This window comes from Erinaceus europaeus, chromosome 4, assembly GCF_950295315.1.
Source record: "Erinaceus europaeus chromosome 4, mEriEur2.1, whole genome shotgun sequence".
NCBI classification, from domain to species: domain Eukaryota; kingdom Metazoa; phylum Chordata; class Mammalia; order Eulipotyphla; family Erinaceidae; genus Erinaceus; species Erinaceus europaeus.
This window is the reverse complement of record NC_080165.1, coordinates 58,917,807-58,942,789: the sequence shown is the minus strand read 5'-3', so window position 1 is coordinate 58,942,789 and position 24,983 is coordinate 58,917,807. Positions and strand designations below refer to the sequence as shown.

Sequence of the window (24,983 nt, the reverse complement as noted above, 5' to 3'; positions counted from 1 at the left end):
GGTTATGCAAAAACTTTTATGCCTGAGGCTCCACAGAGTTCCAGGTTCAATCTCCTGCACCACCATAAGCCAGAGCTGAACAGTGCTCTGGTCTGTCTGTATATCTTTCTTTCTTTCTCTCTCTCTCATTAAAATAAAACAAAAAAGAAACCCCTTTTGTAATAAGTCATCTGAAGACCATGTTATTTCCCTATTCCCTACTAACCTTTCACCTGATGTTTTTAGTTTGCTCATGGCTTTAGGCCAGGGTTTCCTCAGCAATTTATTGATCAGTGTGTCTGTGAAACCCAGGAAAAGTATGTGTATATTTTTTCTAGGGATATAGTCCATGAAGCCCAAATACTTAAAAAAAAAAAAAAAGTTTTTTCCCTGTTGTTAAGTAGATTCTTAAAATCTTTGAACTATCCCTGTTCATGATGTTTTTTGTTTGTTTTTATTAGTGATTTAATAGTGATCGACAAGATTGTGGGATAAGAGGGACACAATTCCATACAATCCCCACCACCAGAGTTCTGTATACCATCCCCTCCATTGGAAGGTTTCCTCTTTTTTATACCTCTGGGAGTATGGACCAAAGATCTTTATGGGGTGCAGAAGGTGGAAGGTCTGGCTTCTGTAATTGCTTCTCTGCTGGACATGGGTGTTGGTTGACCCATTGACCCACATGATTTTCTGAGTTACCTAATCCAGTGTCACATATAATTAGGTACTTAATTTTCACTGTTGGTTTGAAAATGTTCTGGTCTTTCCTTTTTCTCCAAACCTAGCATTTGAAATTATTTTTTGTGTGTCTTTGGTACAAACTGTACTAGAAAAATGAAACAAAAGGACTTAAACCTGGCCTTTAGTGTTCTGTGAATGTCTTTGTGCAAAGTTTGATGTGTGTTTTTGTTGATACTGGAATAACTTTGCTACAAGTGAAAATGGGTTAAAAACACTGTAGTATATGTTTTAATTGTTTAATTATCAGCTCTATCAACAAGGCGTTTTATCTTTATTTGATAGAGACCTTCAGATATTGAGAGGGAAGGAAGATAGAAAGGAAGAGAGACAGAGATGCCTGCAGACTTATTTCACCATTCAGGAAGCTTTCCCCCTGCAGATGAGGGCTGGGGGCTTGAACCTGGGTCCATGTGCATTGTAATATATGCGCTCAACCACCTGGCCCCTTGGCATTTTTTTCTTTAAGAACTTTTTAGTAGTAGTAATTGTAACATTGGTTTACAGATTTATGCAATTTCAGGGTCCACTTATATGTGGAGAGTACACAACTCTTTGTACCCGCCACCAAAGTTCCTGTACCTGCCACCCTTTTCATAACCATAGTTTTCAGAGTATAGCTTTTTTCACAAATGTAAACTAACCCTATTGACTGTAGGCAGGAGGTTCTAGCTTGTTACTTTGGGAGTCCTAAGTTCATTATTAGTAGAAGGTATGAATTCTTCACTTTCCTTGCTCAACCAGGAGAGTAGTATAGAATTAATCATGGCAGTAGTCAATAAGATGTGTTTTGTTTCCTCTGTTGATTAGCTTCTTGGGAACACTGGTTTGCCATAATGAAAAATCTGTCAATTGGCTGGACAAATCACAATAAATACTAAGATATATTAGCACTTTTAGAATATACATTCTTAATCCAGGAAATCACTCTATAAAATCCAATACTACTTTTAATTTTAATTATATAGGTAGGGAAAATACCCTGAGAAGTTAAAGCAGATAACAACTTGTAAGGACCTTCAAATTCTTTGCCCGTTCTCCTCTCTCTCTCTCTTTTTTTTTTTTCAGTGCCGCTCTGGGGCCCTGCACTTGCATGATACTACTGTTGAGTGGCCTCACTGAGCTAGCTTTTTTCCCCCCTTTATGGGGGGGGGGTTAATGGTTTATAGTCAACAGTAAAATACAATAGTTTGTACATGTGTAACATTTCTCAGCTTTCTACATAACAATTCAACCCCCTTTAGGTCTTCTGCCATCATGTTCCAGGACCTGAATCCTATTCCACACCCCAGAGTCCCATTTTTCACTTTGGTGCAATACACCAAAACCAGTCCAAGTTTGCTTTGTGTTTTCTTATTTTTCAACTTCTGTCTATGAGTGAGATCATCCCATATTCATCCTTCTCTTTCTGACTTATCTCACTTAACGTGATTCCTTCAAGCTCCATCCAAGATGGGGGTAAAGAAGGTGAGTTTGTCATTTTTAATAGTATTTAGTAGTTTTTCATTGGCAAACGCTAAAAGAAGAAGAAGTTTTTCATTGTTTATATATACCACAACATTTTCAGCCACTCAACCTGGGCTTCTTCCAGGTTTTGAGCCAGCTTCTTTATACATCATTTTGGAGAGGGAGGGAGAAAAAGAGGAAACACATCACAGCCCCTGTTCCCTCCACCCCCACCCCTGTGTTGTCTCATGTGGTGCTCAGGCTCAAATCCAAGACCTCATATAACAAGGCACATACTTTTACCAGATGAGCTACCTCCCAGCCCATCCTTTACCCTGTCTGTCTTAGCCAATCTTAATTGAAACATTCTAGAGAATCTAAATATGAATAAAACTTTACCCTTGCTCTCAGGAATCTCTTAAATCTAACAGGCGTGTCATTTTATCACTACATTTTAGTCAAGAAATTAAGAGAAGAGCTAAAGAAGTACAGGAAAGGACAAAGAACCTCCAAATATAAAGTCACAGTTGATGTGGAGGTAGCATTCGGAGAGGAAAGAATGGTTTGGGGAGAAAAAGAGTGACTAAGCGCATAGATATGCTCTAACACAGCTTTTTATGGGAAAGGAATTTGATTAGAGAATAAGCTGAGTGAAAGAAGGTAGTGGAAACTAGACCTGAAAGATAGGTTAAAATCAGATTGTAAAGAGTTTTGAATGCCATGCCAAGGAAGAACCTCATTCTGTGGTGTTTTAAGCAGGGAAGGAAACATGTTGCCCTGTAGAAGACCCAATAATAATCTTGAATAAGTACTTAAATTTTAAAGTGCTTTTTTACTGCTTCCTCCTTACAAGCTATTTGCTATTACCTACTTCAGCTTTCCCTACCTATATGATTAAAATTAAAATTTACAGAGTGGTTTCCTGGACTAAGACTGTATATTTTAAAAGTACTCATCAAATTGTTCTGTTCATTTCATCTTAGCAATGCCTCTCAATAATCCTGTGACTGGTGTGCTATGCCTGCTTAGAACATGTCAGGCCAAAGCTTAGATTAGGTTTGCAAATGTCAATAGATTATTGCTAGAGCTGGGATTCATATCGTTGTCTATCAGCTTTTAAAACCTACTCTACCACTGTGATAACTGTCATCTATTTTACTAGATCACCGGGTAAATTATTAGTTCTATGGTGATAGGAAAAATACATTTTCAGATTTCTGAGAGGACTACTCAGTCTGTAACCTTCTTATGGGATAGATAATCACTACTAAACCTCACTTAGATTGCTCATTCATTAAGGACCAGAATGGCATTTTATTTAAATATCTTCTTATATCGGTGTATGCTCATAGAAATGTTTCTGTTTTTATTTCTGGTATCTAACCTACTGGTCCTAAGTAGATCTTAGGTCAGGTAAAAGGTCAGTTCCAGGGCATTTAAAATGCATATCAAAGTGACAATTAACTTAGCTAAAATATGTTTTTTCTCAGCAGGTTTTCTACATATAAAAGACAATGACTACTGATGAAGGTGCCAAGAACAATGGAGAAAGCCCAGCAGCAGCTGTTGCTGAACGGGGAGAGGATATTACCTCCAAAAAAGATAGAGGAGTATTAAAGGTGAGGCCCCAAGGATGAATGGCTACTTGTAAGGGAAAATTGCTACCTGTAAAGATTGTGTGTGCTCAGTTTGGCAGCATGTATGCAAAAAAAAAAGTATATATTTTGACTGGAGGTAGAACAGGAAAATATTTATTGAAACTTACTAAAGTACAAAATGCTGCAGCTAGAATCTCATTTCATCTTTATACTTTGAGGTTTGTTTTATTTATTTTTTAAATTTTTTATTATCTTTATTTATTTATTGGATAGAGACAGCCAGAAATCAAGATGGAAGGGGGAGATAGAGAGGGAGAGAGAAAGACACCTGCAGCACAGCTCCACCACTCACAAAGCTTCTCACCTAAAAGTGGGGACCGACGGCTCAAGCCAAGGTCTTTGCACACTGTAACGTGTGCTCAACCAGGTGTGCCACCACCTGGCCCCGAGGTTTATTTTAAGTCCCAGACTAGATGTGATGAAACTGAGACCCAACTAGATAAATTTACTTGTCTGAGAGCATATTTCTTAGTAAATGCAAACCTGGGGGTGAAGACCAAGTTATAGCTGACTCCAAAAAGTTGTATCCTCCTAACCTCAGAATTTGCAGACAAGTTATTTTAATGTAGTATTTAGGTATACTAAAGCTACTTAATGACAATTCAAAAGCTTTTAAAGGAAAAAGAAAAACCAACTTGCAAAGTTAAAGTAAAGGGATTTTTTTTTAAATATTTATTTTATTTATTTATTCCCTTTTGTTGCCCTTGTTGTTTTATTGTTGTAGTTATTATTGTTGTTGTCGTTGTTGGATAGGACAGAGAGAAATGGAGAGAGGAGGGGAAGACAGAGAGGAGGAGAGAAAGCTAGACGCCTGCAGACCTGCTTCACCGCCTGTGAAGCGACTCCCCTGCAGGTGGGGAGCCGGGGTTCAAACTGGGATCCTTATGCCGGTCCTTGTGCTTTGCGCCACCTGTGCTTAACCCGCTGCGCTACAACCCGACTCCCAAGGGATTTGTTTTTACATACAAATGTACTTCTGTGTTCAGTGAGATTTTTTTATGTTCTTTCAAAGGCTATATCTTACTTTTGAATTAGCTTTCTTCTTTTTTAAAACTTTTTTAAAATCTTTATTTACTGGATAGAAACAGCCAGAAATCAAGAGAGAAGGAGGTGATAGAGAGGGAGAGAGACAGAGAGACACCTGCAGCCCTACTTCACCACTCGAAAAGCTTTCCCCCTGCAGATGGGGACCAGGGGCTCAAACCTGGATCCGTATGCAGCACTGTAATATGTGTGCTCAACCAGGTGCATCACCACCTTGGCCCCTAGCTTTCTTCTTTGTTAAAACCTTATATATTATTTTCATTTCATACTTAGTTATTTATGCTCTATTTGCATCTCATAGTATACTTTTGAGACAGCACCTCATGGTTCATTTACTTTATAAGTGAATAAATTGAAATCTAGCTGTAATAAGTAGTTATTTCTCCTACACTGTTACACAAACAAGTTACTATACAAGCACAGTAAGTTAATTTCTCTTGCTAAAGAAGACTATCCTCAGGGGCAGGGGATTAGCTCAGGGGTAGGAACCTGCCTGAGTGAGTGAATTGAATGAATCAGACTGGAGTCTGTGTGAAATTGTGTATGTATGAGATAGCCCCCAGAGATACCCAGAGAGAGAGATTATTTTACACTTTCTAAACATTATGGCTAAGATTTATTTTAATAATCTCCTTGTATTAGCAGTGACAGATGATAAAGTTTTTTAGTTTTGTTTAATCTTGTTTATATGAAAGCTTTTTAAAAAATATTTATTTATATTGTACCCCTCCTACCCTATGGTTTTTTGTTAATTAATCCTTTCTTAAATAAAAAATAAAAAAAATATTTAAAAATTTATTTATTTTCCCTTTTGTTGCCCTTATTGTTTTTTTATTGTTGTTGTAGTTATTATTGTTGTAATTGATGTCGTCATTGTTGGATAGGACAGAGAGAAATGGAGAGAGGAGGAAAGAAAGATAAACACCTGCAGACCTGCTTCACCACTTGTGAAGCGACTCCCCTGCAGGTGGGGAGCCGGGGGGGCTGAACCAGGATCCTTACACTGGTCCTCTTGCGCTTCGCGCCATGTACGCTTAACCTGCTGCGCCACGACCCGACTTCTCGTGAAAGGTTTTTTGTTGTGTCTGAATCTCTGTATGTTTTGCTGTATGTATGTATGTATGTCTGCTATATGCCAAGCCAAATTTTGAAAACTTGTAACTATAGACTCAGAGTCTTATAATATGAAGAAATTCCTCACTAATAAATTTGAAATGATAATGCTACCTACTTTATGGTTATTGGCATTACAAAAGGCCTTTAGCATAGTTCCTGGCCTGTAGTCATCTCTCCATAGTTAAAAGGAAAACCAAACAGGAAAAACAAACAAACAAAAAAACAGGACAGGTAAGGGTTGTCAGTATCCTAGGACAATGTTATATTGTAGAGGTTACATTTTTTTAAATGAATGGAGACTAGATTTTATTGATAAGACATCTTGCTAGGGGAATGTGAAGTGAAACCATAGTATCATTTGCTGATGTGAATGGACAGTTTAACTGCTATCCATTTATCTTATATGCCCAATTTCTCTTCTTTATATAGTCATAAGAATGCAAACTCCATGTGAGACAGAGGCTCCCAAAAAAACTCAAGAAATTCATGAACAAGAGCACTTCTAAAGTACTGTGATTTTTTTTTCTGTTTATATTATTATTATTTTAGTTAGAGACAAAGAGAACTTAGAGGGAAGGGGAGATAGAAATGGAGAAAGAAAGAGAGACACTGACAGCACTGCTTCACACTTGTGAAGTGTTCCCCCTGCAGGTAGATAGTAGGGGCTTGAACCTAGGTCCTTGCACTTTGTAACACATGGGCTCAACCCCATCTTTTAGTTTTTGAAACTTTTTTCCTTTGAAATTTCAAGAGGCAGTAATGATTTTTTTTTCCTAAAGTATCTCTTTTTTGAACAAAATGTATTATATTCACGTACCTCAGAGATATTGCAGGTTCAGTTCCAGACCACAGCATGTCACTAATTTTTTTACTTCCTACTGCATATAAAAACCATGTTCATACTACATGTAGTCTATTCAGAAAATGTCCAACAGTATTCTGTCTCTAAAAATAAGTGTGTACTTCAGTTGTGACACAGACATGCCATGAACATGTGCTATTAGGAAGTGCCACTAAGACTTGCTCAATGCGTTCAGGGTTATCACAGCCTGCCTTCAATTTATAGTATGCACAATAAAGTGAGATTTGCCTGTAATTATTTTTCCCGGTTTTGTTGAGCTATATTTGACATACATTATGTAAGTTTAAAGTTTATGCCATCATGACTTGGTATACTTAGTGTTTCAAAACAATTACTACTGTAGTGTTTATTAATATCTCATACATTTCTTTTTTGTGTGGTGTGAACATTCAGGATCTCCTCTTTTGCCAGATATCAAGCATATAATACAATGTTAAATAACTAAGATCACTATATTGTATATTAGAGCCCCAGAATTTATTCATGTTATAACTGGAAGCTTAGAGTCTTTGACATATTCCCATTTCTCCCACTCCCAGCCTCTTACAGTCAACATTTCTACACTCTGATTTCTTATACACTCATTTAATGGTATCTCAGTCGACAACAGACTGCATATACCACTGTGGTTTGACTAGGCTATACAATGTAGTCTGGTTATGTAGTAGACTGTACCATTTTCAGTGTATGTAATTGCACTCTTACTGCACTTGCACAACACACTTAAATGTACACTCTTGGGTTTTTATGTGATACTGTGTAAGTGATATCATAGTCTTTGTTAGGGTCTGCCCTTAAGATACATACTGTCACATATGGCACCAATTTCTTGCTGCTGAATAATATCCCTTTGTGTATGTATTTTATAGATATGCACAGTGTTTCCTTTCTTCATTTTCTATAAATGGAAAGTTAGCTTCCTTAGTTTGACTGTTGTGAATAATGGTACAGTGAACATGGGAGTGCAGATATTCCTTCAAGATACTGATTTTACTTCCTTTGGTTATATTGTACCCCAAAGTGAGATTGTTGAACCATTTTTTTTCATTCTCTAATCATTTGAAGAACTTTCAAACCGTTTCACATAGTGGCTATTCCAATTTGTATTCCTGCCAATGGTACACAAGGGTTCTAATTTCTCTCCAACTTCTAAGACTTATGGGTTCCAGTTTTGTTCCTCTGCATGTAATCATTCATTATAGCACCATTGATTAAGAAGACTATCCTTTCCCCACTGAGTGTTCTTGAATCTCTTGTGAAATATTAGTTGGCTGTATATGACAGTTTTCATTTCTTTGCTCTTACTTCTGTTCCATTGACTCATATACCTGTTTTTATGGCAGTACTATACTTTTTTTTTTTTTTGCCTCCAGGTTTATTGCTGGGGCTCAGTGCCTGCACCACAAATCCACTGCTCCTGGAGGCTACCTTTTTTCCCCTTTTGTTGCCTTTGTTGTTTTATCGTTGTTGTGGTTGTTGTTATTGTTGATGTTGTTATTGGATAGGACAGAGAGAAATCGAGAGAGGAAGGGAAGACAGAGACGGGGAGAGAAAGATAGACACCTGCAGACCTGTTTCACCGCTTGTGAAGCAACCCCCCTGCAGGTGGGGAGCCAGGGGCTCGAACCAGGATCCTTACACCGGTCTTTGAGCTTTGTGCCATGTGCACTTAACCTGCTGCACTACTGCCCAACCCCCTGCAGTACTATACTTCTTTGATTACTTTGGCACTGATTAATATAATTTGAAATTAAGAAGTGCTATACTTCTAACTTTGTTCTTTCTCAGGCTTGTTTTGGCTATTAAGAATCCATATGAATTTTTGGATTTTTTTCTCTTTCTGCAAAAATTACCACTAGAATTTTGATATATATATATTGCACTGGCTCTATAAATGACTTTAAGTAGTCTCAGCATTTTAGTAATGTTAATTGTTCTGATCCATGAACACAGAATCTCTTTCCATTTATTCACTAGTCTTCAGTTTCTTCCATCAGAATCTTATAGTTAGTTCGTAGTCTACAGATCTTTCATCCACTTGGTTAAATTTATTGCCAAGTCTTTTACTGCTCTTAATACTATTATAAATGAAATTTTTTTCTCCCTATCTTTCCTCCCTTTTCCCCTCTCCCTTTTTTCCCCTTCCTCTTTTCTGTCTTTTCCTAGAAGTGGGGCATGAGTAAATAATTTTATTGCTCTGGGCCACTATTTTATTCAGATAGAAACAGACAGACAGAAGAGACAGCACTACACCAGGGCTTTTTTTTTTTTTTTATCACAACATCTTGAATGTTGATGCCATAGCTCTTACCTGCACTACACAAACGGCAGTGCAGGCATCCTGCCTGGAACTATCTCTTTGGCCTATGTGTTCCATATTTCTTTTTCAAATAGTTGCTTGCTAACGTGTAGAATCACAGTGATTGTTTTATGTTGATTTCATATCCTGCAACTTTACTGAAGTCATTGAATAGTTCTAACAATTTTTGGATGGAGTGACAGTAATGAGTCTTTTCCTTTTGAGCTAATAAAGTAAAACATCTCAGTTTACATTGTTGATGTGCTGTTGCCCTGAGGGTGTGATTAGGACACATCTTAAGAGACGCACTTAGAAGCAGAGAATTATATATATGTACATTCTTTCTTTTCTTTTTTTTTTTATCTTATTTTATTTTTTTTTTTTTACACCAGAGCACTTGTCAGCTCTGGTGGTTCAGGGGAATGAACATGGATCTTTGGAGTTACACATAAGAGTCTCTTTGTGTAACCATTATGCTATCTCCCCTAAAAATAGAATTCTTTACATAAAAAAGAATTCCCTGCCGCTAAAGATATTCAGTGGCCATTAACTATCATCTTCTTTATATACTAAAATTATTGACTAAGTGTAAAATGAATGACAATAAATGATATCACCATGTGTTTGGATTTTATTTTCGTTTCCCAGAACTGACCAACAAGCATTAGTGGCTTGCCTTCTAAGAACAAAATAAATATGGATTTTATAGCCATATATATATTTAATGCCAAGGATGTTTTTGCACCTATGTGATTATACCATTTTTTTAAGAAAATAATTTCAGATAGGGAGTCGGGTGGTAGTGCAGCGGCTTAAGCGCACATGGCACAAAACGCAAGGACCGGCCCCTGGCTCCCCACCTGCAGGGGAGTCGCTTCTCAAGCGGTGAAGTAGGTCTGCAGGTGTCTTATCTTTCTCTCCCCCTCTCTGTCTTCCCCTTCTCTCTCCATTTTCTCTCTGTCCTATCCCAACAATGATGACATCAATAACAACAATAACTACAACAAGGGCACCAAAAGGGAATAAACAAATAGATTTTTTTTAAAAAAAAAAGAAAGTTAAAAAATAATAATTTCAGGTAGGTATGTGAAGGTAGAGAGAAAAACAGTGGGAGAATGGAGTCACCACAGTGCCACTCAACCTTCTGTGAATGTTCTCTGGTACCAGGTGCTTGAATATAGATCTTTGCACATGGCAAAGTTTGTGTTATGCCAAGTGAGCTATTTCCTATATTATATTTAGATATTTAGCTCAGCACTTTTCTCCCCCCTTACACAAGAATACCCTCAAATTATAGGAAGTGTAACCTCTTATACCAGAAACTTGGACTTTTAAAATTAAACTAGTAGAATTGAGTAAAAAAAGAAACTGGAATGCTTTTACAAGGAAAGGAAATAAAACTTCACCATTATAAGTTTGTTTTAGATTTTGTTTTTTTGAAAATTCATTGATCTTTTTTAAGCATGAGGCACTAGACCAATGAAGCAGTATCTTCTGGTTATTATTTTTTAATTGATTTAATAATGATCGACAAGACCATACGATAAGAGGGGTACAATTCCACACAATTCCCACTGCCAGAGTTCCACATCCCATCCCCTCCATTGGAAGCTTTCCTGTTCTTTATCCCTCTGGGAGCATGGACCCAGGATCATTATGGGGTGCAGAAGGTGGAACAAGCTGGCTTCTGTAATTGTTTCTCCACTGGACATGGGTGTTGACAGGTCAATCCATACTCCTATCCTAGCCTGCTTCTGTCTTTTCCTAGTGGAACAGGGGTCTGGTGAGATGGGGTTCCAGGACACATTGGTGAGGTCATCTGTCCAGTGAAGTCAGGTTGGTGTCATAGTAGCATCTGCAACTTGGTGGCTGAAAAAGCATTAAGATATAAAGCAGAACAAATTGTTTAATCATCAGGAACCTAAACATAAGACAGATGCGATTTGGGGTCTCCATCTTGGAAAAGGCTAGTAGCTTTATTTTAGGTATATTCCAAGGGGCCCATGACTTTACTAATTTTTGCCTGAGCCTTGCAGCTAACATGCAGGTGGGCTAAAGGTATTGTCAGGGGAGATGGTGTCATAGTTGGAAAAAATACTGGAAAGCTGGATTAGGGAAGAGATTAGCTCCCAAATATGGGGAAAGTATATAAATATTGTTAACTGTAAACCCCATTGATTTGATCTGGGGCCCATATTCAGCACAGGGGCCTGTGTAACCTCTGCATTCCTGTAGGTCTGAGTTCGCATTCTGTGGTCATAGCTAAGAACAATCTAGGCTGCAGTCATTGCAGGACCTATCTTCTTTAGTGGCAGAGTATGTTGACCCAGCCTCCTTTTAGAGAATGGGACAGTCCCTATCCTGGTTAGTTATTTTGAGGAACAGTGAGATAAACAGTAAATTAAAGATTTAAAGTAGTGGCATAGTACATTTATGTTTAAGGAGTGTTGCTTTATTCACTCTGTCATAAAATAAGTATTTTAAAAGAAGATTTGGCATATAAAAGACAGTTTGCTAACCAGGTTATTGGGAGGTGTGTGAGGGAAGCCTTTTGAAAGGGAAGAAATTAGTAAATGAAGTAAATCTGCCTGGGTGACTTTGAATGAGTTGTGAACTTTTTATTCTCTAATTAAGAGTAAAAGGTCTTAATCTCTTAATGTTTACCTTTGCTAGATTGTCAGAAGAGTGGGGAATAGTGAAGAAACACCAATGATTGGAGACAAAGTTTATGTCCACTACAAAGGAAAATTGTCAAATGGAAAGAAGTTTGATTCAAGTCGTGATAGAAATGAACCATTTGTCTTTAGTCTTGGCAAAGGTAAGAGGGTTGTGTTTGTTTGTTTTTTATGTTTTGCTTGTATTTCTGTCTTATTTGTATTACATAGGAACTAGTGGATCCAACCCTTGCCAACATAAAGATACTTTAGGGTTTCTCAAAGCATGGTACATGGAACCCTTGGGGATATCCTCAAGATTTTTTTAGATGATTGAGAATGTCAACATTATTTTTGGAATAATTGAAAATATCATTTATCCTTTTGCTATGTTGACATTTGCATTCATGGTATAAATGCTGCAGTGGTAAAAACAAAAAACTATTGTTGCTTTAGACTACATATAGATACAGCCATCAAACTATACTAGTAGTCAAGTGCTCTTTACTGCTCTTGTTAAATTTTTAAATGGGAAAAAAGTGTTTCACTTAAGAATGTTTTTTAAAAGATCTGGAGATAGCTCAGCTGGTGGAGTGCCCACATTACTATGTATCAGGCCCCAGATCCAAGTTTCAGTACAATGTGGAAGGAACATGTCACCAAGGAAAGTTCCACTGTTGTGGAATGGTGCTGTGATCTCTCCCTTTCTTGTTCTCTATCTCTATCTGAAATAAAAGTCATGGGAGAAAAACATAGGCCTGGGAATGATTGAATTGAGTGTGTGTAAGGCTCTGACTCCATACATGCATGGAGAATATCCTCGATAAATCCTAATCCTTGAATTTCATCTCATTTTACTATTTTGTGACAGAAAAGGGAAATCCCATAAAACACTTAGGCATATTCAAGTACAGTGGGATTTTTTTTTCATGAGTTCATTTTTACTTAAAAGGGAAACCTGTAATGATTATTCTATATTTGGCAGAATTTCTTAAAAATGAAAACAACTGTTTGTTTTCATTGACTTTTCAAACATATATTAGCTTTGTAAAATCTCTTTTCTTAATTTATTTTTAAATTGCTACCTGAGCTATTGTTTGTGGCAATTATTTCTGCCACTCTGAATGTTCCAGATTCCTTAATTCTCTAGATTGATCTTAAAGTATTTCTGATGAGATAAATGGTTATTAAAAAATAGTTTATGGTAGAATTTGTTAATATTTGAGAAATATGTGTAATTTCCTGATCCAGTATTTTTCTGACAAATGCACGATGTTACAAAATCAGATGGGATCCATTAATTATGCAAGCTGTGCCAATGGATTTTAATATAATTCATTACATTATGAAAAGCTTGTTGATATGCTTACAGATTCCACATTGCAATTCAACTTTATGAAAGTTTTTTTTCAGCTTGGATGTAGTTGATGATTTTTTTCAGATGAAATTTATCTGAAAAAGACTGAAAGTTCTCTTACTGCCAGTTATTTATCTTTGTGCATTTGAGTTTTTTTCCCCATGTATTTCAACCACAATTGGAACTTTATAAGTGCAAAAGTAGATATGAGAATCTAGTGGTCTCATTAATTCAGACATATTTCCCTTTGTAAAATTATTTTTTAAATGCCATTCTTCCAAATTTTTTATTCTGATAAAATTTTTTATTTTTTATTCTCATAAAAAAGTTTAATTTGGGAGTCGGGCAGTAGTGTAGCATGTTAAGCGCAAGTGGCACAAAGCACAAGGATGAGCTGAAGGATTCCGGTTTGAGCCCCCAGCTCCCCACCTGCAGGGGAGTCTCTTCACAAGCAGTGAAGCAGGTCTGCAGGTGTCTTTCTCTCCCACTCTCTGTCTTCCCCATCTCTCTCCATTTCTCTCTGCCCTATTTAACAATGACATAAATAACAACAACAATAACTACAACAACAATAAAAAACAACAAGGGCAACAAAAGGAAAAATAAATACAAAAAATTTTAAGTTTTATTTTTTATTATTTAAAATAATTTAACAGTGGTACAAGAGGTGGTGCAGTGGAAAAGCATTAGACTCTCAAGCATGAGATCCTGAGTTCAATCCCTGGCAGCACATATATCAGAGTGATGTCTGGTTCTTTCTTTTCTCTTATCTTTCTCATCAGTAAATAAATAAAATAAAATACAAGTAAATAAATATAAAAATAACTTAAGATAAAAAATGAAAATGAGAGGGTAGATAGCATAATGGTTATGCAACGTGACTCTCATGCCTGAGGCTCTAAATCTTAGGTTCAATACCGCACACCACCATAAGTGAGAGCTGATCACTTTTCTGATTTAAAAAAAAAACTTTGGGGAGACTTCTGGATGCAGGGCTACGGAGCAGCAGCAGCTGTGTTTCTCTCCTCTCCTCTCCCGGTTCAACTAGAAATACCAAAGGAGAGCACCAGGGACCACAACAAGATAGGATTAAAACGATTTCAGCAACCCACTAAATCAGTAGTGAGTGCAAATACATGTGGTTCTTGGACAGAGAGGAGCCTAGGGAGAGATTAAGTAGCTGGTAAAAGTCCAGCAGTTTACCCGTTGAGACACCACATCCAGTCTGTTTCACCAACAAAAGACAGCTGAAGGCAGAAGAGGACTCCCCTAAGACTCACTAAATGCAACTGTGAGTCTCCATTGCTATTGCCCTCAGAAGCTGGAGCAGCAAGGGGGAGGCCCTGTGCTGACACCAGGGGACAGAGAACTAAGGAAGAATCAGGAGAAGATCTGTACCTCAGTGACCTAGTAGTGGGGCTGTGAGAGTCTCTTTGCATAACCACTTGAATAATCTTTGCATAATCTCTGCCCCACCCTGCTTGATCTCTTGGTCAGGAGTGAAGGAATAAGCTAAGGAGGCTACTTACAGTTTAAAAGCCCTCAGGCTCCCATAGCCTACAAGGAAGAAGGAAAAAAAAGAGGCTTTTAAACCACTGTACTCCAAATCACAGATTAAAATAATAATGAAACAACTGTCGATTTCCACAACTGTGAACGCTTTAATTACTTTACTTAGACACAAGTCAATCCAGGCAAGAGTGATCAGTAATTTGAAAAGTTCTGAGAGAGGAACCTCAGAACATAATATATAAAATGGTTAAACCAACAAGAAGAAACATTGGAGAAATGAACCAGGACAAGAATCCAGCTAAAAGCCCCCCAAAAGATGAAGCGCAAAATAATGAGGTCAATATGCAAACACTAGTTAAGGAAATAATCACAGGAGTGAGTAAAGAGTTTGAAAGAATTGTCATCAGAAATGCAGAAACAAGAAATGAAACTCTGAAAAAAAAAACACTAATTATCTCAAGGTTATTAGAGAACAGAAAGCTGAAATAGCTTAGCTAAGAACACAACTAGCTGAACAAGCTAAAACAGTATCAGAACAGGGTAACAAAATAGATGAACTCCAGAAAACAGTAGAGGGGAGAGAGAATAGAATCAATGAGGCTGAAGACAGAATTTAGCAAGATCGAGAACGAATTAGAGACAACTAAAAAAGAAGTTAAGAGATCTCAAAAAGAGTTTAAGACATACTGAAAACAACAACAGAGACCTATGGGATGACTGCAAAAGAAATAATATACGCATTATTGGCTTACCAGAGGAAGAAAGAGAAGGAGGGGAAGAAAGAATTCTTCAGGAGATAATAACTGAGAACTTCTCTAGTCTAAACAACATCAAAGACATAAAGGTTCAAGAAGCCCAGAGGGTCCCAATAAGAATTAACCCAGACTTAAAGACACATCATATTTAGATTGAAAAGGAGTAAGGATAAAGAAAGGGTCCTGAAGGCTACAAGAGAAACACAAAGAGTCACCTACAGAGGAATACCCATACGATTAGTAGCAGACTTCTCCACACAAACACTATAGGCCAGAAGAGAATGGCAAGATATCTGTTGAGTGCTCAATGAGAAAGGCTTTCAACTAAGACTACTGTATCCTGCTAGACTGTTATTCAGACTAGATGGAGGCATCAAAACCTCAGACGAGCAACAGTTGAAAGAATCAACTATCACCAAGCCTGCCCTGAAAGAAGTTCTGAAAGGTCTCCTGTAAACAGTCAGACCACCATAAATAGACCATATATCAGAACACTCTAAAAATCCACAAGAATGGCATTAAAATATCTTCAGTCTTTGATATCAATAAATGTCAATAGTCTGAATTCACCTATTAAAAGACACAGAGTGAAAGGTGGATCAGAAAACACCACCCAACAATAAACTGTCTACAGGAAACCCACCTAACTCAACAAGACAAACACAAGACTCAAAGTGAAAGGATGGAAAACTACTGTACAGCCAGTGGCCCACAAAAAAAGGGCAGGAACAGCTATTCTCATATCTGACATGATAGACTTGAAAATAAATAAAATTTAAAAAGATAGAGATGGACACTACTTAATGCTCAGTCAGTCAGTCAATCAAGAGGACTTAACAATTATTAACATCTATGCACCCAATAAGAAGCCAACTAAATACATCAAACATCTACTGAAAGAGCTACAGCAATATATTAACAGCAACACAGTCATAGTAGGGGACTTCAACACCCTACTCTCTCAATTTGACAGATCTTCCACGCAGAAAATCAATATAGAAATGAGGGAGCTAAATGAGGAGACAGATAAACTAGAACTATTGGTCATTTTCAGAGTCATTCATCCCAAGAAACTGGAATATACATTCTACTCAAGTCCACATGGGTCATTCTCAAGGATAGACAATATGTTAGGCCATGAAGACAGCATCAGCAAATTCAAGAGCATTGAAGTCATCCCAAACATCTTCTCAGACCACAGTGGAATGAAACTAAAACTTAACAATCAACAAAAGATTAGTAATAGTCCCAAAATGTGGAAGCTTAGCAGTACACTACTTAACAACTACTGGGTCAAAGAGGAAATTAAGGAAAAAATCAAAATGTTTCAAGAATTCAATGGAAATGAAGACACAAGCTATCAAAATATTTGAGACACAGGTAAGGCAGTACTGAGAGGGAAGTTCATAGCCATACAAGCAACATTAGGAAACAAGAAAAAGCACAAATAAACAGCCTGATTGCACATCTTAAAGACCTAGAAGAAAAAGAACAAAGGAACCCTAAAGCAACCAGAAGGACAGAAATCACTAAAGTTAGGGTAGAAATCAGTAACATTGAAAATAAGGAAACCATACAGAAGATCAACAAAAGTAAATGTTGGTTCTTTGAACGAGTGAACAAAATTGACAAACCCTTAGCCAGACTCACAAAACAAAAAAGGGAGAAGACCCAAATAAATCAGATAGTAAATGGAAGAGGAGATATCAGAACAGACACCGCAGAAATTCAACATATCATGCGAGGCTTCTATGAACAACTATATGCTACCAAGCTAGAGAACCTGGAAGAAATGGACGATTTCCTAGATACCTATGTACATCCAAAATTAAGTAAAGAGGAACTAGATAATATAAATAGACCCACCACAGCTAATGAAATTGAAACAGTTATCAAAAATCTCCCCAAAAATAAAAGTCCTGAACCAGATGGTTTTACAAATGAATTCTACAAAACCTTCAAAGAAGAACTTAGACTTCTACTTTTAAGTCTTCCAGAAGATTGAAGACATCAGAATACTCCCTTCCAGATTCTATGAAGCCAACATCACTGATACCAACATCACTGATACAGGGACACAACCAAAAAAGAAAACTACAGAACAATATCTCTGATGAACATAGATGCTAAAATATTGAACAAAGTTTTAGCCAGACGGATACAGCAGTATATTAAAAAGATTGTTCATCATGACCAAGTGAGGTTTATCCCAGGCATGCAAGGTTGGTTTAATATACATAAATCAATCAACGTGATCCACCACATGAACAAAAGCAAGACCAAAAACCACATGGTCATATCAATAGATGCAGAGAAAGCCTTTAACAAAATACAACATCCCTTTATGATCAAAACACTACAAAAAATGGGAATAGATGGAAAATTCCTCAAGATAGTGGAATATATATATATATAGCAAACCTACTGCCAACATCATACTCAATGGTGAAAAACTGGAAGCATTTCCCCTCAGATCAGGTACTAGACGTGGCTGACCACTATCACCACTACTATTCAGCATAGTGTTGGAAGTTCTTGCCATAGCAATCAGGCAGGAGCAAGGAATTAAAGGGATACAGATTGGAAGAGAAGAAGTCAAACTCTCCTTATTTGCAGATGACATGATAGTATACATAAAAAAAATCTAAGGAATCCAGCAAGAAACTTTTGGAAATCATCAGGAAATACAGTAAGGTTTTAGGCTACAAAATTAACATTCAAAAGTCAGTGGCATTGACTATGCAAACACTAAGTTAGGAGAAGTTGAGATCCAGAAATCAATTCCTTTTACTATAGTAACAAAAACAATAAAATATCTAGGAATAAACCTAACCAAAGAAGTGAAAGATTTGTATACTGAAAATTATGAGTCACTCCTCAAGGAAATTGAAAAAGACACAAAGAAGTGGAAAGATATTCCATGTTTGTAGGTTGGAAGAATTAACATCATCAAAATGAATATATTACCCAGAGCCATCTACAAATTTAATGCTATCCCCATCAAGATCCCAAGCACATTGTTTAGGAGAATAGAACAAATGCTACAAATGTTTATCTGGAACCAGAAGAGACCTAGAATTGCCAAAACAATCTTGAGAAGAAAGAACAGAACTGGAAGCATCACACTCCCAGATCTCAAATTGTATTATAGGGCCATTGTCATCAAAACTGCTTGGTACTGGAACATGAATAGACACACTGACCAGTGGAATAGAATTGAGAGCCTGGAAGTAAGCCCCCACACCTATAGACATCTAATCTTTGACAAAGGTACCCAGACTATTCAATGGGGAAAGCAGAGTCTCTTCAACAAATGGTGTTGGATTAAATGGGTTGAAACATGCAGAAGAATGAAGCTGAACCACTATATTTCACCAAATACAAAAGTAAATTCCAAGTGGATCGAGGACTTGGATGTTAGAACACACACTATCAGATACATAGAGGAAAATACTGGCAGAACTCTTTTCCACATAAATTTTAAAGGCATCTTCAATGAAACAAATCCAATTACAAAGAAGACTAAGGCAAGTATAAACCTATGGGACTACATCAAATTAAATTTAGCTTCTGCACAGCTAAAGAAACCACTACCCAAACCAAGAGACCCCCTCACAGAATGGGAAAAGATCTTCACATGACATCAGACAAAAGGCTGATAAACAGAATATATAAACAGCTTACCAAACTCAACAAGAAAACAAATGACCCCATCCAAAATTGGGGGGAGGACATGGACAGAATATTCACCACAGAAGAGATCCAAAAGGCTGAGAAACACATGAAAAAATGCTCCAAGTCTCTGATTGTCAGAGAAATGCAAATAAAGACAACAATGAGATACCACTTCACTCCTGTGAGAATATTATACATCAGAAAAGGTAATAGGCAGCAAATGCTGGAAAGGGTGTGGGGTCAAAGGAACCCTCCTACACTGCTGGTGGGAATGTCAACTGATCCAACCTCTGTGGAGAACAGTCTGGAGAACTCTCAGAAGGCTAGAAATGGACCTACCCTATGACCCTGCAATTCCTCTCCTGGGGATATATCCTAAGGAACCAAACACACCCATCCAAAAAGGTCTGTGCACACATATGTTCTTGGCAGCACAATTTGTAATAGCCAAAACCTGGAAGCAACCCAGGTGTCCAACAATAGATGAGTGGCCGAGCAAGTTGTCGTCTGTATACACAATGGAATACTACTCAGCTGTAAAAAATGATGACTTCACCATTTTCAGCCGATCTTGGATGGACCTTGAAAAATTCATATTAAGTGAAATAAGTCAGAAACAGAAGGATGAATATGGGATGGTCTCACTCTCAGGCAGAAGTTGAAAAACAAGATCAGAAGAGAAAACAGAAGTAGAACCTGAGCTGTAATTGGCGTATCTTACCAAAGTAAAAAATTCTTGGGTGTGTGGGAGAATACAGATCCAAAAAGGATAATAGAGGACCTAGTGTGGGTTGTATTGTTATATGGAAAACTGGGGAATGTTATGCATGTACAAACTATTGTATTTACTGTTGAATATAAAACATTAATTCCCCAATAAAGAAAAAGAAAAAAAAGCCAAAAAAAAAATTTCCCTTTTATTTTTTTAATGAGATCAGAGCACTGCACAGCTTTGCTTTATGGTGGTGCCAGAGACTGAATCTTGTACTTCAAAGTCTAACATACTACCTGTGTGATATCTCCGTGACCTCGTTATTGTGAGCTGGTAAATAACTTTAATTTTTAATGTGGTTAATATAAATAAATATATCGTATAAAAAGAAACTCCTTAAGGTGGCCCAACAGTTGGCACAGCAGTAAATCTCAGGGCTTACAAACATGATAATCATGTAGCCAACTTCCTGTAGGTTTGTGTTTGGCCTTTGTGGTACCTTTAAATTTCTGTTGATACTCTTTCTGCCACTTAAATTTGGTTTTAGCACTTTTTTGAAGCATTTTTTAATATATAGTTTAGGAGCATTTAGGATTTGAAAGAAAGACTTTCGGGTAAAAATATTTAATGTCTTAACTCTTCTCAAAACCATGAGCTAGAAAGCTAGTACATTTTTAAAAAGTACATTCTTTGGTTTTATCGAGTACTTTGCAATTGAGGAAGAATACTTCTGATCTCCATTACTGAGTGATCATTAGGAAGATTCAGATTTAGGAAGTAGTAAGAGTATAGGGGAAGGTATGCAATTTTTAAGCTCCATTTATATTGGTTACTCTTGCATTTATTGAATATGATTTTGTACTATATATATAGTTTTTTTGGGAGGGCATAGGCTACAGACAGTGATGCCTGCCTTCAAGTATCTAGCAATTTATTATATCAGAGTTGATTATTAAAGCTTTCCCAAGGCAGGTCATGTTATTTTTTTTCATACTTACTTTTAGCTTTTTAAAATTATAAGCCACGATCTGAACACATCTTATTTGCTGCACCTAATATAAAGAGGATAATATCAATACTGTCAAAGATGGGAATTTTCATTTTGTTTGCAACTGGGGAAATCAATACATAGAGCACACACTTGCATGTGTGAGGCTGAGTTTAATCTCTGGCACCACAATGTGCTGTGGTGATGCCATGATGATGCTGTGGTTATTTCTGTTTCTCTCTGACTTTCTCATAAATTGAAAAAAAATAAATCTTTGGGGTTTTTTCCTTAGTATAGTGCTAATAAAATATCCATAGTTAAAATAGAGATCAGAATTGTTTCTAAGTTCTAGAATTCCTTCAATAAAAAAAACAGGAATAATGTGCTTTTTTTTCACCCCAGAGCACTGGTAAGCTCTGGCTTGTGTATCAGGTAGATTCCAATCACTATGAGCTGCCTCCCACTTCTTAAATTCTTATTTAAAGGTATCATTTCAAATCTGTTTATAGCCATTGTACTTTCTGAGTTATTCAATTTCATTAGATAGTGTGTAAAATACTGAAATTAGAGTTTAATAAAAGCAGTTATTCCTATAAGAATTGAGTTGAATGACCTAGAAGGTGACTCAGTGGTGGAGTTTAGGACTTGTAGGTGTGAGTTTATGCATTTGATCCCAGACACTGCATATGCTGTGGTTCTCACTAATAAATAGACTTTAAAATTTTTTTTAAAAACTAAGTTGAACATTTTTGGAAACATTTGGAACATTTTTAAGGTGAATTTCTAAACACATTTTTAAATGGCTGTTGAGTTAGGGATGGATAAAAGACAAAATAGGGAGTTGGGCGGTAGCGCAGCGGGTTAAGTGCATGTGGCGCAAAGCGCAAGGACTGGCATAAGGATCCTAGTTTGAGCCCCTGGCTCCCCACCTGCAGGGGGAGTCACTTCACAGGCGCTGAGGCAGGTCTGCAGGTGTCTATCTTTCTCTCCCCCTCTCTGTCTTCCCTCCTCTCTCCATTTCTCTCTATCCTATCCAACAATGATGACAATAGTAACTACAACAATAATCATAATAAAAAAGACAAAATAAGTGACTTATTCGGAACACATTTGTACCATAAGGAGTCTGCATACTGATATATATATATATCTTGGTTCTTATTCCACTTTAAATAAACTCAACTTGAAATTGAAAATGATATAGTGTATGTGTGATTTGTATAGTAAAGGTGGCTTATAATTCTTATATGAAAATATTTTATTTAATTCTTTTTAAATTTATTACTTGTTTATATAGTTCACCACTTGTAAAAATTTCCCCTTGCAGGTGAGGACTGGGGGCATGAAATATAAAAGAACAGGTTAATTGTGAAGGAAATGAATCAAGAAATTGACATGTTATTCCAGAACTGGGCTTTTTTTTTTTAATTCAGTTCTTTCACATGTACCTGACCTTTTTCAAACTCTTTTTATTTCACATATATATGAGAGAGAAACTGAAGAAGAGTAAGAACGTAGAACTTTGGTTGTGGATGTGGTGTAAAACTATGCCCTATAATCTTAAAATCTTGTAGCCCACTTTTAATCACAAGTAAATAAAATATTTGTCTGTATTTTCCATACCACAGTATTGGAATCCCTTATCTAATATACTACAACCAATTCTCAATTTTGTTGGGTTATCAGAAAAGTCACAACATGCTTTTGCATAGAATTATATGTGATAGGGGTAGATAGCATGATGGTTATGAAAACAGACTCTCATGCCTGAGGCTCCAAAGTCTCAGGTTCAGTCCCCTATACCACCATAAGCCAGTGTTGAGCAGTGCTCTAGTAAATACAAAAAAAAAGAAAAAAGAAAAATATGTCATGACTCTTCTGAAAACCCAGGAGGTAATGACTCTCTCTTTTCTTTTTTCTTTTTTTTTTTTTTAAGATTCTATTTATTTATTAATGAGAAAGATATGAGGAGAGAGAAAGAACCAGACATCACTCTGGTACATGTGCTGCCAGAGATCGAACTCGGGACCTCATGCTTGAGAGTCCAAAGCTTTATCACTGTGCCACCTCCTGGACCACAATAATGACTCTCTTTAAATTCACTTCCTGAGTGAATTTTACCATGTATAAGGATCCAGGCTCAATCCCCGGTACCCACGTGCAGGGGGAAAGTTTCACAAGCAGTGATGGAGTGCTGTAGATGTCTCTCTCTCTCTCCCTCTCTATCCCTCCTTTAAATTACCTACATTTTTGTTTCCCAAATGGTTTGAGATTGCTTACTGTAATATATAATGACAATTCTGTAGGCTAACATATCTCTGCAGTTAAGCTATAAAGTTAACAGTGTCCTGGAAGAAGACAGAAATATATATATTCTGTTTTTTAGTTCTTATGATTTGACAAAAGTGCATATACCATTTTGTTGTTTAAAAAAAAAAAGTTTTTTTCTCATTCCGTACTTTTAGAAGAAATCTGTTTCTTCTGAAACAAAAAAGGGGGCAGCTTATACTTTTCCTTTTGTCTTTGTCCACCCCTTTAAATTATAAGTTTCCTTAGGGAAAAATCCATTTTCTATATCATTTTTTTCCATCTCTGCTATGAAAACATGTATTTATTTCTTTAGTTTATATTGTAACTTAACTGCAACCCAACCATATTTCATTAATGCCACCTTTCAAAGACTTAATCTTTGGGCAGTTTAGAAATTGACATTACATTCATCTTTCTCAGCAGGGATCTGCACTGGTTGCATGCAAAAAAACATCAATTTATTGTTTAGTATGTAGCTTTTACTAATTTCTTTGGTTTGTGGTCCTTACATCCTACCTGACTATGTTAATATAAATTGAACGTTTATTTGAACTTTTGTGATAATTAAATATATGTGTGTATATGTATGTATATATATATATGGCCTATTGGTTTCAACTGCCTTTTTCTGTCTCTTAGGCCAAGTTATCAAGGCATGGGACATTGGGGTGGCTACCATGAAGAAAGGAGAGATCTGTCATTTATTGTGCAAACCAGAATATGCTTATGGCTCTGCTGGCAACCACCCCCAAATTCCCTCAAATGCAACTCTCTTTTTTGAGGCAAGTATATGCGTGATGTTGTGATGTTGCCTTGTTTGCATCTTCTCTGCTAGAATGCTGGCTCAGAAATAACAGGCAGTGGAACAAGGAGCTAAACTTGTTATTGAGAATCTGATCCAACTTATTTATTTTGGAGCTTGGCTTCTTGGATTGTTTCCCACAGACCCAAGGGGCGTGTGCCAGTGCTTTCTTAGAAACGTGTCTCTGGCACATAAAGGTCATATCCAAATAAACAAAAGACACCAGGCAGAGAAATTAAATTTCTGTATGGTATACTCAAAATTGAATAGAAAAAGAAAATAGAAATATAATATAATACAATACAATAGAGATATAACTAATCCAAGTTATAGGGTATTTTCATATAATACAGGTTTAGAAAAGTTAGTTCACTTTTTCTCCCCTTGCTACCACAGAATGACCCCAGGGCCTCAAATATTCATGGTACTACCGCTGATTGGGTTTCCCATGCCAATTTTATTCAATATTTTAGAGAGGGAGAGACACCACAATATTGCTTCACCTTCTGTGGAGCCTTGTACCCCCCTCCCCCCTCCTGCCCCCATGCTGTACATAGCACTCCTTTGTGGCACCAGGGCTCAAACCAAGGGCCTCACAGATGGTAATGTGCATGCTCTTACTGAGCGAGCTATCTCCCAGTTTACAGGTCTTGCTTCTTTATTAGAACCAATAGGTGGGGACTGGGTGATGGTACACATGTTACTTTGCAAGTGGTGAAGCTAGAATGCAGGTTATCTGTCTTTCTTTCACTCTCCCTCTCTCGCCTCTAGGTTCATCACTAGGGCCCTGTGTTTGCACTACAAATCTGCCGCCACCATTTTTATTTATTTATTTATTTTTTGATAGGACAGAGAGAAATTGAGAGGGGTGGGGAAAATAGAGAGGGAGAGAGAAAGACACCTGCAGACCTATTTCACCGGGGCTTGAACCGGGATACTTCTGCTTCCTACTATGTCTGCTTAACCTGGTGCACCACCACCCAGCCCCCTCTCTCCTTCTCTATCAACCCATTCCTTCTCAATTTCTGCCTGTCTCTATCCAATAAATAAATAAATAAAATTTAAAAAATAAA

The 24,983-nt window shown here is 37.0% G+C and overlaps 1 protein-coding gene across 3 annotated transcripts in view; it reads left to right on the top strand.

Moving 5' to 3' along the window:
- The window catches only part of FKBP5 (FKBP prolyl isomerase 5), a 117,162-nt gene that overhangs the window by 46,661 nt on the left and 45,518 nt on the right, over positions 1–24,983 (top strand). For 2 of the 3 annotated variants that reach the window (XM_060189689.1, XM_060189690.1), the window contains exons 2-4: positions 3,657–3,785; positions 11,819–11,963; positions 23,748–23,890. In XM_060189689.1, coding sequence (XP_060045672.1) covers positions 3,681–3,785; positions 11,819–11,963; positions 23,748–23,890 — 393 coding nt within the window. In that variant the 5' untranslated portion in view covers positions 3,657–3,680. The remainder of the gene's footprint in view (positions 1–3,656; positions 3,786–11,818; positions 11,964–23,747; positions 23,891–24,983) is intronic. The other variant, XM_007534254.3, reaches the window with a different exon arrangement.